The 14,534-nt window shown below is 35.8% G+C and overlaps 1 protein-coding gene across 1 annotated transcript in view; it reads right to left on the bottom strand.

The window, feature by feature from the left end:
* Positions 1–1,752: 1,752 nt before the first annotated feature.
* Positions 1,753–14,534, bottom strand: part of LOC149844701 (uncharacterized) — a 115,775-nt gene continuing 102,993 nt past the window's right edge. The window contains exon 13 of the mRNA XM_089985978.1: positions 1,753–2,233. Coding sequence (XP_089842104.1) covers positions 1,753–2,233 — 481 coding nt within the window. The remainder of the gene's footprint in view (positions 2,234–14,534) is intronic.

Below are 14,534 nucleotides of genomic sequence, written 5' to 3'. Positions count from 1 at the left end.
GTTTGGCATTTTCTAATTTCTGGTCATGTATTTCTTTTAATCAAAAGCCACGATGTTGGGCACTGAAACCTTGAAGTTTTGTTTCATGAGTGAATGCTTGGAAATGGTTATTTTGTAAAATATCTCAGTGAAATGCCATAGTTCCTTTATGGCTAGAGTAATTGAACAATTTATTAGTATTGGCTGCAGCCATTTTTGGTTCATGAATGAATGTTCGGAAATGGTTATTTTATAAAATTTTTCAGTGAAATGCCATGGTTCCTTTACTTCTCGAGTACTTGAACAATTTATTCGGAAATGGTTATTTTGTAAAACTTCTCAGTGAAATACCATGGTTCCCTTACAGCTCGAGTACTTGAACAATTTATTAATGTTGGCTGTAGCCATTTTTGTTTCATGAATGAATGCTCCGAAATGGTTATTTTGTAAAATTTCTCGGTGAAATGCCATAGTTCCTTTACGGCTTAAGTACTTGAACAATTTATTAGTGTTGGCTGCAGCCATTTTTAGAATATCAAGGACAGATTGTTAATCGCGTTTTGCTGCCACCATAACCACGGTGGTATGCACTTAATTTACATATATCTAAGAATCCGAGAGCAAAATTATCCTTTGAATCATGTTTTTGGCCATTTTTAAACCATTATTGATGAATTTTGAGCAGTCGATTTCTCACCATCTTAAAAGTTAAATCTTACGAGGACTAAATAAACCATGTTCAACACATCTGTCAGGTTAAATCTAACAGTTGGTGGTTAGGTTCATGCAAGCAGATATTGGGGGTTCGGAACCTATTATAATTTATAAATAAAATTTTCAAGTCCTAAGATTAAGGAGATCTCAATGAGCATAATGTTTTGCAAGTTTCCAAAAAAATAATGTGAACATATGATGAAACAAGTTAGAAATGCTATACTCGAGCTCTCTTTCAATTAGAGATTTTACCTAAGGATTCTAACGAAGACGATTTTTATTAGCCAAGTTCCACGTCCAATTATAAGTAAAAATTCTGAGAATTCAAGGTTGCTTTCATGAAGGCTGAACTAATGAGATGCTTAATGGAAACCCACAATCTTCGTGTTGGGTCATATGGAAATTGTTTTGGCTAATGTATTAAGAAGATTCTATTTTCACGATTCAATTTCTGATTCCACTGAAAGTAGGAAAATCAATTCAATTTCTGATTCCATTTTAACGTTTGCCTTAATAAGTGATATCATCCAAAATGAAGACATTAGCGCTAAAAAAAATCTCAAATCCTTCTCAATGCCCCAAATCTCTGCAATAATGTTGCAAACGGGGCGGATTCAGGATGGGGATTTTTAGCTGTCCTGGATCCGATCCAATCTGACTCCCCAATGTATTTTCTGATCTGAAATCGGAACCATTTTCATCCCTACTCAGCAACACACAATACCCCCCAAACAGAGAGAGAGAGATGGCTACATCAATGACGAGGAAGAAAACACCAAAATATCATTACAAATATATAAAAAATGCCACCTTCCAAATTTTGGATTGGCATGTGAGACGGGACTTTGGTAATTCCAGACATACTGTCATTATGAAAGCTTAGGGGCATTTTGGACCCCTTATTGTGTTCCCTTATATACTAGTCATATTGAAAACTTCACAAAAATGTCTGCATCCCGTATCCATGTGACATGATAATACCAGAAACTCAAAAGAATGAAAACTTGCAATGATAAATAAAATTGGCATGCTTATTCACAAGCAGTTATACAGACACACTTAATAGCAACTATAAAGCTGAAGCTTGCTCTCACTTATGCAACCAAGTAAGCCAGGGCCAGTGGAATGCACATACTTTACATCAAGTATAGGATGCTGGTGTGGTTTAAGAAAAGAAACGAAATTTAAGTGTTGCAGGTCCCACACACCCAAACAACACCTAGTTTCGTCCCCGTATGTGAATAATGATCTGTTATTAGCCAAACCTATGATTGCGGACTTTGGCAAACGGACTGCACTAACATTCCCAGTGAAGGTCCCACCCTCTGCATAAACACCATCATTGTTTTTTCTGATTAGAAAATGACGGCCCGGTTTTACAGGTCCAGCAACTGAGGTTAAAGGTGAAGGTTGAGTGCTCAAATTCTCATCTGTTGTTGATACTTTAGGCCGGAAGGAAGCTACAATATTATCAGTCAAGCTACAATAAGCAAGCGATATACATACATCTTGATTCTCCAACCCAGGGACAATGCCAGACCTGCACCAATAGTTTGTTCAAATAATATTTCATCAAAAACAACTATTAACGAAACTGGATAAGGTCTAAAATGTGCATAAGATAAGCATTACACATTTTATCAAGGAAACCTAAAAGAATAAGGTAAAAACAAATTATATAACAAATGGTGGAACCACCAATATTAGCACCTGCACCAATGTGCATTAGGAAAAAAAATGGTCTGAAAGGAGGAAACTATGATTCCGATTGGATTAGGATTCTAAGAAATGGGCATTGCCCAACTAAAACCAATAAGGCTGTGTTTGGGAGCTGGTGTTGGAGAGGAGATGAGAGGGCCGATGAGAGTAGAGATGAAAATGGGAGATGAGGTTGGAGTTGTCAACATCTTTGTAAGGATGTAGTTGAAAATGGCCCATCTCCACTCTCAACACCAGCCTCATCTCCCAAACAAGGGTTCCCAAAACACCTGTTGGGAGTAGGTGTAAAGAAAACGAGCTCTTGGATTATCACCACAAGAAGCTTCAAATAGCTTCAATCAAAATACCAAAAATAAAACACACATAAGAACCACAAGGGTTCATACAACAATACCCAAAGAAGAGGTATTCAATAAAAGGAGGAAAAAGAATTTTATTGAGTGTGTAAAACACACTTACAAAAGTGATACATAATAAGGGGAAATAGCCCCTATTTATAATGCACAAAAAAAGGCTACAAGAGAGAGTCGTTGGGCTCCCAACGGCTCTAATTAGAGCCGCTGGGAGTCCAACAACTCCCTAGTACAACTTTACTTTTTGACTTTGGTAAAAATGTAAAGTCCAAAAAAAGGTCCCAAAAAGCAAAGTTAAAAAGGTAACTTAACTAATTTCTAACTAGCCTAACTAGTTTCTAACTAGAGTACAAAACTAAGTTAAAAAAGTAAAAAGAGTTACATTATGATATTACATTTTTAACACTCCTCCTCAAACTTACAGTTGACTAACCGAAAGTTTGTTAAAGAGAAAGTGAAATCGAGAAGAACGAGAGGTTTTGTAAAAAAGTTTGTCAGTTGGTATTTTGAGGAAACACAGGGAAGATCAATAGTGCCATATAGAAATTTCTCTCGCACATTGTGACAATCTATTTCAATATGCTTGGTGCGTTCGTCGAATGTCAGGTTGCTGACAATATAAATAAAACTTTTGTTGTTGCAGCATACTTTCAACACCCATATCATGAAGCAAGCGCCTTAGCTAGACTACTTTCATAGCGGTTGTAGTCATCGCTCTGTATTCGGCTTCAGTTGACGAGAGAGATACCTTTTGTTGCTTCTTGCATTTTCATGAAATCAACGATCCACCTAAAAATAGACAAAAACCAATAATTGAGTGTCGATCATTGGGTTTACCTCCCCAATCTTTATTAGTATAAGCAGTTAAATCCAAGGAGGAAGCAACAGACAAAAAGAGTCCTCTAAAAATGAAAGTTTTAATATATATAATAATGCGTAAAACAACTCACATATAGACAGTAGTAGGAGCATGTTGAAATTGGCTTGTTATGTGAACGGCATGCAAAATGTCAAGTCTTATAATGGAAAGATACGATAGTGCCCCGATAAGTTGTCTGTAAGGTGTTGGATTTTTAAGTAGTTTTTCATCATTAATTTTTATTTTGACATTTACAACTTCGAGAATGTCAACGTGTCTTTAATCTGAAATACCTGACCTGACAACAATATCTAGAGCAAATTTAGATTGAGTTAGCAAATAGCCTCTAGAGGAGTACACAACTTCTATGCCAAGAAAGAATTTTAAAAATCCCAAATCACTCATTTCAAAGTGTGTTTTGAGAAACTTTTTAATATTGTTAACTCTGTTTATCACTTCCAGTAATGATCATATCGTCAACATAGAGAAAAAGGATAATAATACATGCATCAGAATTCTTAACAAACAAAGTTGTGTCAGTAAGATAAAGATTTAAAACCAAAAACAAGCATAGCCTAACTAAACTTATCATACCAGGCTTTTGGGGCTTGCTTAAGTTCATACAAAGCCTTATTTAAACGAAGCGTTTTTCCTTTAGAAATATTGATATCAGGTGGTGGATCCATGCATACTTCTTTAGCTAGGCTTCCATTGAGAAATGCATTTTTGGCATCTATTTAATAAATATGACATTTCTTTACAAAAGCAAGAGCTATTAGGATCCTAACTATGGTTATCCTAGCGATGGAGGCAAAAGTTTTTTCATAGTCTATTACATGTTCTTGAGAATAGTCATTGGCAATTAATCAGGATTTAAACCTCTCAAAAGTGTCATCACTCTTGATTTTAACTTTATACACCCATCGACATCTGATAGGTTTTTTATTAGAAGGAATGTTTTGAATAGTCCAAGTATTTTCCTTTTCTAAGGCTTCTAATTCTGTTGTCATAGCTTCAACCCATTCGGGTTGTTCTTTAGCTGTAGCATAGTTAGAAGGTTCTTCGTAGAAGTGTATTAAGGCAATGTAGGCTTGATACTTTGGTAAAAATGACTCATAGGAAACAAATTTTTCAGGAACTTTTGAGACTCTAGATGACTTTCTAATTGAAATTTGGTCATGTTCTTTAATATATTTTTCAAAAGCACATTGACTTTCTAAATTTTCCCGCCTAAAATATTGAATAGTCTTGATTACCACCAACTAATTTTGTACTTGTTATATCATTTTGATCATCCTGACTTTCATCAAGTCACTTTCATCAATTTTTGGAACTAAATCCAACAAGAAAGAATACTCATCTACTTCAGGATTTTCACTTTCAAAAGAACTTTCCTTTTCTAAGAAGAATATATTTCTTGATACATATAATTTTTTAGTTTTAAGATCAAAACACTGATAGCCTTTTTGATGACTCGCATACCCTAAGAAGGCACAGGGAAGAGCTCATGGAGAGAGTTTATCGTTTTTATTTGTAAAAATAAAACATTTGCACCCAAAAACCCCTAACATAGAATAATCTAGACTTTGCTTAAAAAGTTTTTCAATAAGAGAAATATTGTTTAGTGAGGAAGATGGCATCTTGTTAATAAGGTAGACTGCAGTTAAAGTCGCTTCAGCCCAAAAAAGGTTTTGGGACTTGATGCATAATGAGTAGAGTGCTTGTTGTTTATATAATATGACTATGTTTCCTTTCTGCTATACCATTTTGTTGAGGAGTATAGGGGCATGATTTTTTATGTGTAATACCGTATAGGTTCAAATAATCTTTGAATTCTTTTGATAAAAACTCTCCATCTGAATCAGTGCGAAATATTGAAATATCATTCTTAAATTAATTTTTTACTAGATTGTGAAATATTTGAAAATGTGGGAAAACTTCGGATTTATGTTTAAGAAAATAGATCCATGTATATTGTGTAAAGTCATCTACGAAAATTACATAATACATGAAACCATTTTTTGATATAATAGGTGTGGGTCCCCAAACATTTGAATGTACTAACTCAAGTGGTCAAGACGAAACAAAGGTTCTTTCTTGAAAAAGTAGTCTTCATTTTTCCAAAAATATATTTTTCACACGTAAAGGCTTCAAAATTACAAAAAAAAATCATGTTTAGAAAAAACTGAATCTTAGATATACTAGGATGACAAAGTCTCTTGTGCCATAGATACAAAGTCTATTTTTTGAACATTACAACATAATGTATTCTTGAGTATTTTCAAAAAATTCATATAGTACAAGCTTCCTTCTCTATGGCCTTCTCCAATCAGCTTCCCTGACTGGTGATCCTGCACTCGACAATCACGAGAGGAGAAGGAAACATTATACCCATAGTCAGTTAATTGATAAACAGATAAAATATTTAAGTTGAGTTTATGAATATATCTAATTTACAGAATAAAAAAATCCTTTTGAGTTTTGGAAAATATTTTCAAAATTTCCTATTCGTTTGATTTTATCTGCGATAAAAACATTTGACCCACTTGTATTATGACATTTGGATAGCACATTTATATTTGGTGTCATATGAAAAGAAACACCTAAGTCAATGAGCCAATGAGATTTACCGGGATGGCAATGCTAACGGAAGGAACAGCGGCTCCGGTGGACGAGGATGCTCTTTTGAAAAGTGGTTGAAGTGCCTCCACCAATTGTGCTAGAGATATGCTTCCAATGGATGACTCATTTGATTCTTGCAGAGATTCGACCGTAGCAACCTTTTTTTTTCATAGGATTTCTTCAATTTTGGATAGTAAGTCTTTACGTGTCCCAGTTCTCAGCAATAGTAACAAATGACTTTCCTTTTTTCAAATTCATTTCCTTATTTTTCATCATTTGTCCTCCCAAAATGTGGAGGTTTGTATATACGAATATGATTTCTCGGTCTAGATACAGCTAGAACCGAGTCATTATCACCCTTAGAGATTCTTTTCTTGAGCTTATTATCTTTCATACTTAGTTCTTCTATTGTATCTTTTATGGAAGGAACCTTTCCTCGATGAAGAACGGATTTGGTTGATTCAAAATCCGATCTTCACCCATTAATAAATTAAAAGAAGTGCTCCGTATTCATTTGATTTTGACGGAGTTCTATGTCTTGTGGACAATGTCACTTTGATTCAAGGAGAGAGAATTCTTCCCATAAGTCGGATAAGTTATTATAATATTCTCTAATACTCTTGTACCCTTGAACGATATTACGAATTTTGTCTTAAAGGTTGCACACATGTGCAATGTCTTTAAGAGAATACATTCTCTTAAAGTAATCCCAAGCATCATTAGCATGTTCAAACTTTGCAAGGCTTGAACACTTTTTGATGTCAACACTACCTATGAGCCAAGACATAATCTTGGCATGTCCCATCCTCTATTCTTTCCACTTCTTTTCGTAAGTGGTAATGACTTTGTTTTTCTCATCCTCCATAAGAGGTACTTCTTTTTTTCCTTTCACTTTTGTAAAAATTAGTTTAGGTTTCATATCGATTCCATCAACTAATCCCCACAACCCCTTTCCCCATATGAGATGATTCATTATTGAAACCCATGTAACATAGTTGGAATTATTAAGCTTGATAGGTTTAACGGTGACATTATCATTGTCATCCATTTTACAAGGTTTTTAGGAAAGAAAAAATAAAGAGAAAATAAGGATAGAAAAATGAGAAAAGAGAGGGTAGTAAGTACTCCACCACCGAGAGTGAGTACAAGTGCTCCTCCACCACATGATCACAAAAGGAACTTCACTCTTTTTCTGAAAATAAAAGAGTGGCACGTTTCCCGATGTACCGAGAATAGACTTAGCTTGATCACCAAGCTCTGATACCATGTAAGAAAACAAGCTCTTGGATTATCACCACAAGAAGCTTTAAATAGCTTCAATCAAAATACTGGAAAGAAAACACACATAAGAACCACAAGGGTTCATACAACAATACCCAAAGAAGAGGTATTCAATAAAATGAGGAAAAAGAATCTTCTTGAGTGTGTAAAACACACTTACAAAAGTGATACATAATAAGGGGAAATAGCCCCTATTTATAATGCACAAAAGAAGGCTACAAGAGGGAGTCGTTGGGCTCCCAACGGCTCTAATTAGAGCCATTGGGAGCCCAACAACTCCCTAGTACAACTTTACATTTTGACTTTGGTCAAAAAGTAAAGTCCAAAAAAAAGTCCAAAAAAGCAAAGTTAAAAAGGTAACTTAACTAATTTCTAACTAGCCTAACTAGTTTCTAACTAGAGTACAAAACTAAGTCAAAAAAGTAAAAAGAGTTAAATTATGATATTACATTTTTAACAGTAGGTGGTATTAATTACACCCTCGTTAAATACCATCTCCTCCCATCTCCGGCTCCCAAACAGAGCCTAATCCACACTGATTCACATCAATAGTTTACACATTTACAATGGTTGGGAAAATGGCTGCCAGCCGGAAAACCAGTAACGATTTAAGTATCTGTTGGAATGGTTCTTTGTAATGTTAGGAGCACATAAATTTAAATGTGTGCTCAGTAAAGAAAATGAATAACTAGAATGACTGGGGCAATTAGAACGAAGACAACTGAATAAAAGATGGGCAAAACCATATAAGTTATGATTTGAAGGTTTAAAAAAAATTTAAAATGAAAATGAATCAATAATCACAAGTTTATAGCTGCCACAAACCAGTTCTACTTTGACATCCAGAGTAATGTCCAGAAAATATGGACACCAAGTTTTCTGAAGCTGTGAAAGTGAAATTTAGAACTTCCCACAAGGGTATAGTGTTCATTACCAGTGCTGCTTGGTATTACTGGCATGCCCAGTATTATTTTATTGTGAATTACCCACAAATGGTACATCTTTTAGTCAGGATATATGCATGGAGGTATATATGTAAATTTACCAGATGCAAACATAATTAAGTCAAATGAAAGGATGCCCAGAATAGAAATCCCGGACCTTCTGCAGCTGTGCAATTCTCCTCTCCTCTCTTCATCATCTCCCCAAAAAGAATCCAACGTCTGGATCCAGATAAGGATCTTTTAGTGCAGATCCAGGACCCAAAAATGATTTAAATAGATTGGACTCAAATGAAGACCTATCAGTGCAAACCTGGGATCAAAAGTAGTTCAAATGGATTGGATTTGGATAAGGACCTTTCAATGTAAATCCAGTATCCAAAGCATCTCAAATTAGTGGATCTAGATAAGGGCCTCATTCTGCAGTTCCGAGAACCAAAATAATCAAAATAGGTTTGGATAAGGATCTTTTGGTGTAGATCCAAGATTCAAAGTAATCAAATAGGTTTGGATTTGGATAAGGACCTTTTCGGTGCAGACTCGAAATTCTGCAATATGAAGGAAGCACAAGCACACACACTAAAGTGGAGGGAAAAAATCTTAAGTGTCTTATTTCGTTAAGAAAAGGTATACAAGAGAGTCTGCCCTCTTTATTGGGTTTACATTACAAAGAAACGTTACAAAGACTAAAATACCCCTAACAAAGATAAGAACAAGAAACAATAAAAAAATATGTAGAAAAAAAGACATCAAATATCAAAATACAAACTATACCTCCTAAGACACAACCTACTCACTATTTTCACACCCCTACAAACTCAAGATGGTGCAATAGGAACCATCACAAGTTTGGAAATAAAGGTGTGAATTGGAATGGTTGGTTGTGCCTTAGTAAACACATCGGCAATCTTATGAACAGACTGGACATAAAGCAAGGTAATGGTGCCATCAAGATATGCCTGACATATGAAGTGACAATTAATCTCTATATGTTTGTTCATGAAACTCTGGATTCTTAGCCATATGGATAGCATTCTGATTATCGCAAAAAGTTGTCGATGATGACAGAATAACACCCATATCCCTAAGTAATTGTTGAAGTCAAACAATCTCTGCATTGTGCCATAGCTCAATACTCAGCCTTTCTTATAGACAATGCAATCCCATGTTGCTTCTTGCTCTCCCAGAAGATCAAAGAATCTCAAAGAAATATACAAAAACTTGCAGTAGAATGATGAGAACTACCACATCCTCCAAAATTAGAATCACAATAAACTTTAAGCTCAAGTGAAGAGGTTGAAGAGAAGAACAATACATAATGCATAGTATTTCTGACATACTGAATGATCCTCAATACTGAAGCCAAATGAACTGTATAGAGTGCACTCATAAACTAACTAAATGTACAACATAGGCAATATCTGGTCATGAAATTGCCAAGTAAATGAAGCTCCCAACCAACTGACAATACATTGTAGATCAACAATTTGGCTCACTATCTGTCGATCTGATTCTAGCATTTGCCTTAATGGGCGTGTCTACATGCTTTTTATCCTCTGCTAGCCTAGCCTGAGTCACCATGTCAACAACATACAGTTTGGTCATTTCACACATGTAATAGGGTCTACCCACTAGGGACAGTTTAGTCCTTTTATTGTTTTAATTGTTTTATGTCCTTTTGATTAAATGTAAGGGCGCTATGTGTAATGAAGTGCCAAATAAGTGAGGCGATATCTCCAAGAGCAAGCACGAACACACACACATACACAAGAAGCCACTAATGGGCAAGATTGCAATAAACCACAAAAGTGGTAAAACACACAAAATAAGGTGAAAAAATATATTTCACTCACATGAGGCTTTACAAGAAGCTTAAAGAATACATGGGGCCAATGTAATGAAATATGCGGAAAAGAAATGTATGTCCTACAATGGACATTCACACATAGAAATCAAAGAACAAGCCCAAAAGAGGACATACACAAAAGCCAATAATGGCTAGAAAGCATAAAATCTTATAAATGCACTAAAGGGCTTGAAGAAGCCACACATTACAAAGGGGGAGACCCCACTTATTTATAGGCAAGAGAGGAGTGAGGGAGAGTTAGAGAAAAGCAAGAGAGAGGGACCATTGGGAGTCCCAACAAGGAGTCGTTGGGCTCCCAACGGTCACAATTGTGACCGTTGGGGGCCCAACGACTCTTTGTTGGGGCCCCCAATGGCTGTGCATTAAATGCACAAAAAGAAAAAGAAAAAAAGACAAAAAGAAATAGAAAAAATAGAAAAAGGTAAAAGGAAAAAAATAGAAAAATAAAAAAGACTAAAATGCCCCTATTGGGCGAGTTTACAGAACTACCCCTTATCGGGTAGTGAATGAAAAATATATTTATATATATATATATATATATATATATATATAAATATATATTACATATATTTTAACACCCTCCCTCAAGCTTTACGGGGATACAACGAAAAGCTTGTTGAGAAGAAACATGAAGCGAGGAGCAGCAAGAGCTTTGGTGAAGAAGTCCGCCAACTGGTACTCGGATGTGACGTAGGGCAGTGTAATGGTTCCTTTTAGGTATTCATCTCGAACATAATGGCAATCCATCTCAATATGTTTAGTACGCTCATGGAAGGTGTGGTTGCTTGCAATATAGATAGCACTCTTGTTATCGCAACACATCTTCGAAGGAGTTGAGATGACGATGCCCATATCACAGAGGAGACTCCTAAGCCACACAAGCTCCATGGTTGTAGTGGCCATTGCACGATATTCCGCTTCAGTTGAGGACAATGATACTTTATGCTGCTTCTTGCATCTCCAAGAAATCATAGAGTCACCTAAGAAAACACAAAAACCAGTGGTTGAGACTCTATCATTGGGATTTCCTCCCCAATCAGCATCTGTATAGGCAATTAAATCAAGTGATGATGAAGAGGAAAGAAAAACTCCCTTAGTTATGGTGTTCTTAATATATCTGACAATCCTTAAGACTGCACTCATGTGCACAGTTGTAGGTGCATGTTGAAATTGACTGACGGAATGAACTGCATGAGCTATGTCCGGCCGAGTGATGGATAAGTATGTCAGAGACCCAATGAGTTGACGGTAGGGAGTAGGATTCTCAAGAAGTGTCCCATCTTCCAGCCTTAGCTTTGCATTGATAACCTCAAGGGTTTTTGTCTTTTTATCATCCGAAATTCCAGACTTGGCACAAATGTCAGCAGCAAGTTTCATCTGAGAGAGAATATACCCTCAGGGTGAATATGCAACTTCAATACCTAGAAAATATCTTAAGAAACCAGGTCAGACATGTCAAAATTTTCTTTTAAAATTTTCTTAATATCATGGATTCCTTGCTCATCACTTCCAGTGATGATCATATCATCAACATATAGTAGTAAAATAACTACAGAGGACCCTGCACTTTTCACAAATAACGCAGTGTCAGTATAACATGAACGAAAATTTAAGCTAGCCATCACATTGCTAAATCTGTCATGCCAAGCTTTTGGGGCTTGTTTTAACCCATATAGTGCCTTTTTTAGTTTAAGAACTTTGTTTTCACCAATGGATACTCCTGGTGGAGGATCCATATAGACCTCTTCACTTAGTTCGCCATTAAGAAATGCGTTCTTAACATCCAATTGATAGATAGGCCATTTTTTAATGGATGCAACCGCAATAAGAGTCCTAACACTAGTCATTCTAGCTACGGGAGCAAAGGTTTCCTCATAGTCGATTCCGTACTCTTGAGCATATCCTTTGGCTACCAACCTAGCTTTATAACGTTCTAATGACCCATCACTTTTAGTTTTAATTTTGAAGACCCAGCTACATCCAATAGACTTCTTTCCAGCGGGTAATGAAGTTATTTCCCAAGTTTTAGCTTTTTCAAGGGCACTAAGTTCTAGTTTCATGGCTTCAACCCATTGAGGAATGTTTTTGGCTTCATTATAGTGTGATGGTTCATGATAAGAGTGTAATGCAATTAGACATGCCCTATATTTAGGTGTTAGGGATTCATAGGAAACAAACCTATTAGGAGGGTTGGAGATTCGGCTAGATCTCCTTAAAGAGGTTTCTTCTATGTTGGAATTTTGAGAATATTTTTCTAAGGCACTTATGGGAATTTCTTGACCACGCTTAGCATAGGTTTGAATTGACCTATTTTCAACATCATTACTTTCAATTTCATCATTACTAAGAGGAGTATCCTCTAAATCATTGGGAACATCCTCTAGGTGAGGAGTCACATCTTCTTGAGAGAGAAGATCAAATAAGAAAGCATATTCGCTTTCATCAATATCTTTATTTTTCTCAAAGCCGTTTTCATTTTCCAAAAAGGTAACATCTTTGGATACATATAGTTTGTTGCTTTTGGGATCGAAGCACCTAAAACCTTTTTGATTTTCTCCGTATCCTAAGAATACACATTCGATAGCTTTAGGAGATAACTTATCTCTTTTATGTGTAAGGACAAAACACTTACACCCAAAAATTCTTAACCTATTAAAATCGGGTGTTCTTTCAAAAAGTTTTTCATATGGAGATATATTTTGAAGGGATGAGGATATCATTCTATTTATCAAATAAGTGGAGGTTAAGGCGGCTTCGGCCCAATAGCATTTAGGAATTTCTTTAGAAATGAGAAGAGTCCTAGTGGTTTCCAAAATGTGTCTATGTTTTCTTTCGGCTAGACCGTTTTGTTGGGGAGTCCTAGGACATGACCTTTGATGACAAATTCCATTGATTTCCAAATATTCTTGAAATTCATTTGATAGATATTCTCCACCGGAATCGGATCGAAGAATGGAGATATTAGTTGAAAATTGATTTTTGACAATCATATGAAATTTTTTAAAAAGGTTAAAAACTTCGGATTTTAAGTTGAGAAAATAGATCCACACATATCGAGTGAAATCATCGATGAAAGTAACATAATATGAGTATCCTCCTTTTGATATGACCGGAGAAGGACCCCAAACATCCGAATGAATTAATTCAAAGGGTCTTTTTGACACAAATGTTCTCTTTGGAAAGGGGGTGGATTTCATTTTTCCAAAAATACAACTCTTGCAAACAAAATGTTTCTCATTACAAAATTTCTTTCCAAAGGGAAAGGAGTACATTTTTGAGAAGCTTGGATGTCCAAGTCTTTGATGCCAAGTTTCTATATTTTTATCTTGGACATGATTACAAAAAGAGTTAGTGGGAAGTTTCAAATGTGAGAAATCAGATGTGGGAGTCACCTTACTATCGTAGCAAGAGATAGAGAGAGAGGTAAGAGGGAAGAGAGAAAAAAAATGTTGGGCGTAATGTCTTCTCCCCTTTCCATTGATATTTATATGTTGTACGAGTGGTACAATACAGTACAATAGTACAATACAGTACAGTATGCTGTACAATACAGTACAATAGTACAATACAGTATGTTGTACAATACAGTACAATACAGTACAGTATGCTGTACAATACCGTACAATACAGTACAGTAGTACAATACAGTACAGTATGCTGTACAAGTGGTACAATACAGTACAGAAATATATTCATTTACATATACATATTTAACAGCCTCCCTCAAGTTGAGGATGATCTTCAATCATGCTCAACTTGCCCTTAAGTAACCAAAATTGATGACTAACCAATCCTTTGGTGAAAATGTCTGCTACTTGGTCTTCTGATCTGACATACGAAGCCTCAATTTCTTCTGTTTCAATCTTTTGTCTAACAAAATGCTGATCAATCTCAATGTGCTTCGTGCGACAATGATGAATAGGGTTAAAAGAAATATTAATGGCACTTTGATTATCACATAAAAGCAGAGAGAAAGAGATAGGTTCATTCAACTCTTGAAGAAGATGCCGTACCCAAGTGACATCAGCTGTCCCTGCTGCCATTGCCCTGTACTCTGCCTCAGTGCTGGATTTAGCAATGGCCTTTTGTTTCTTACTACTCCAAGTGACAATATTTGGGCCAATAAAAACACAATATCCTGAAACCGACCTACGCTCATCAGGGTCCCCACCCCAATCTGCATCACAATATGTAAGTAA

Source organism: Nuphar pumila, chromosome 2 (genome assembly GCF_984573655.1).
Source record: "Nuphar pumila chromosome 2, dmNupPumi1.hap1.1, whole genome shotgun sequence".
Taxonomy (NCBI): Eukaryota; Viridiplantae; Streptophyta; class Magnoliopsida; order Nymphaeales; family Nymphaeaceae; genus Nuphar; species Nuphar pumila.
Note: the sequence above shows the minus strand (reverse complement) of the source record. Positions and strands in the feature narration are given on the sequence as shown.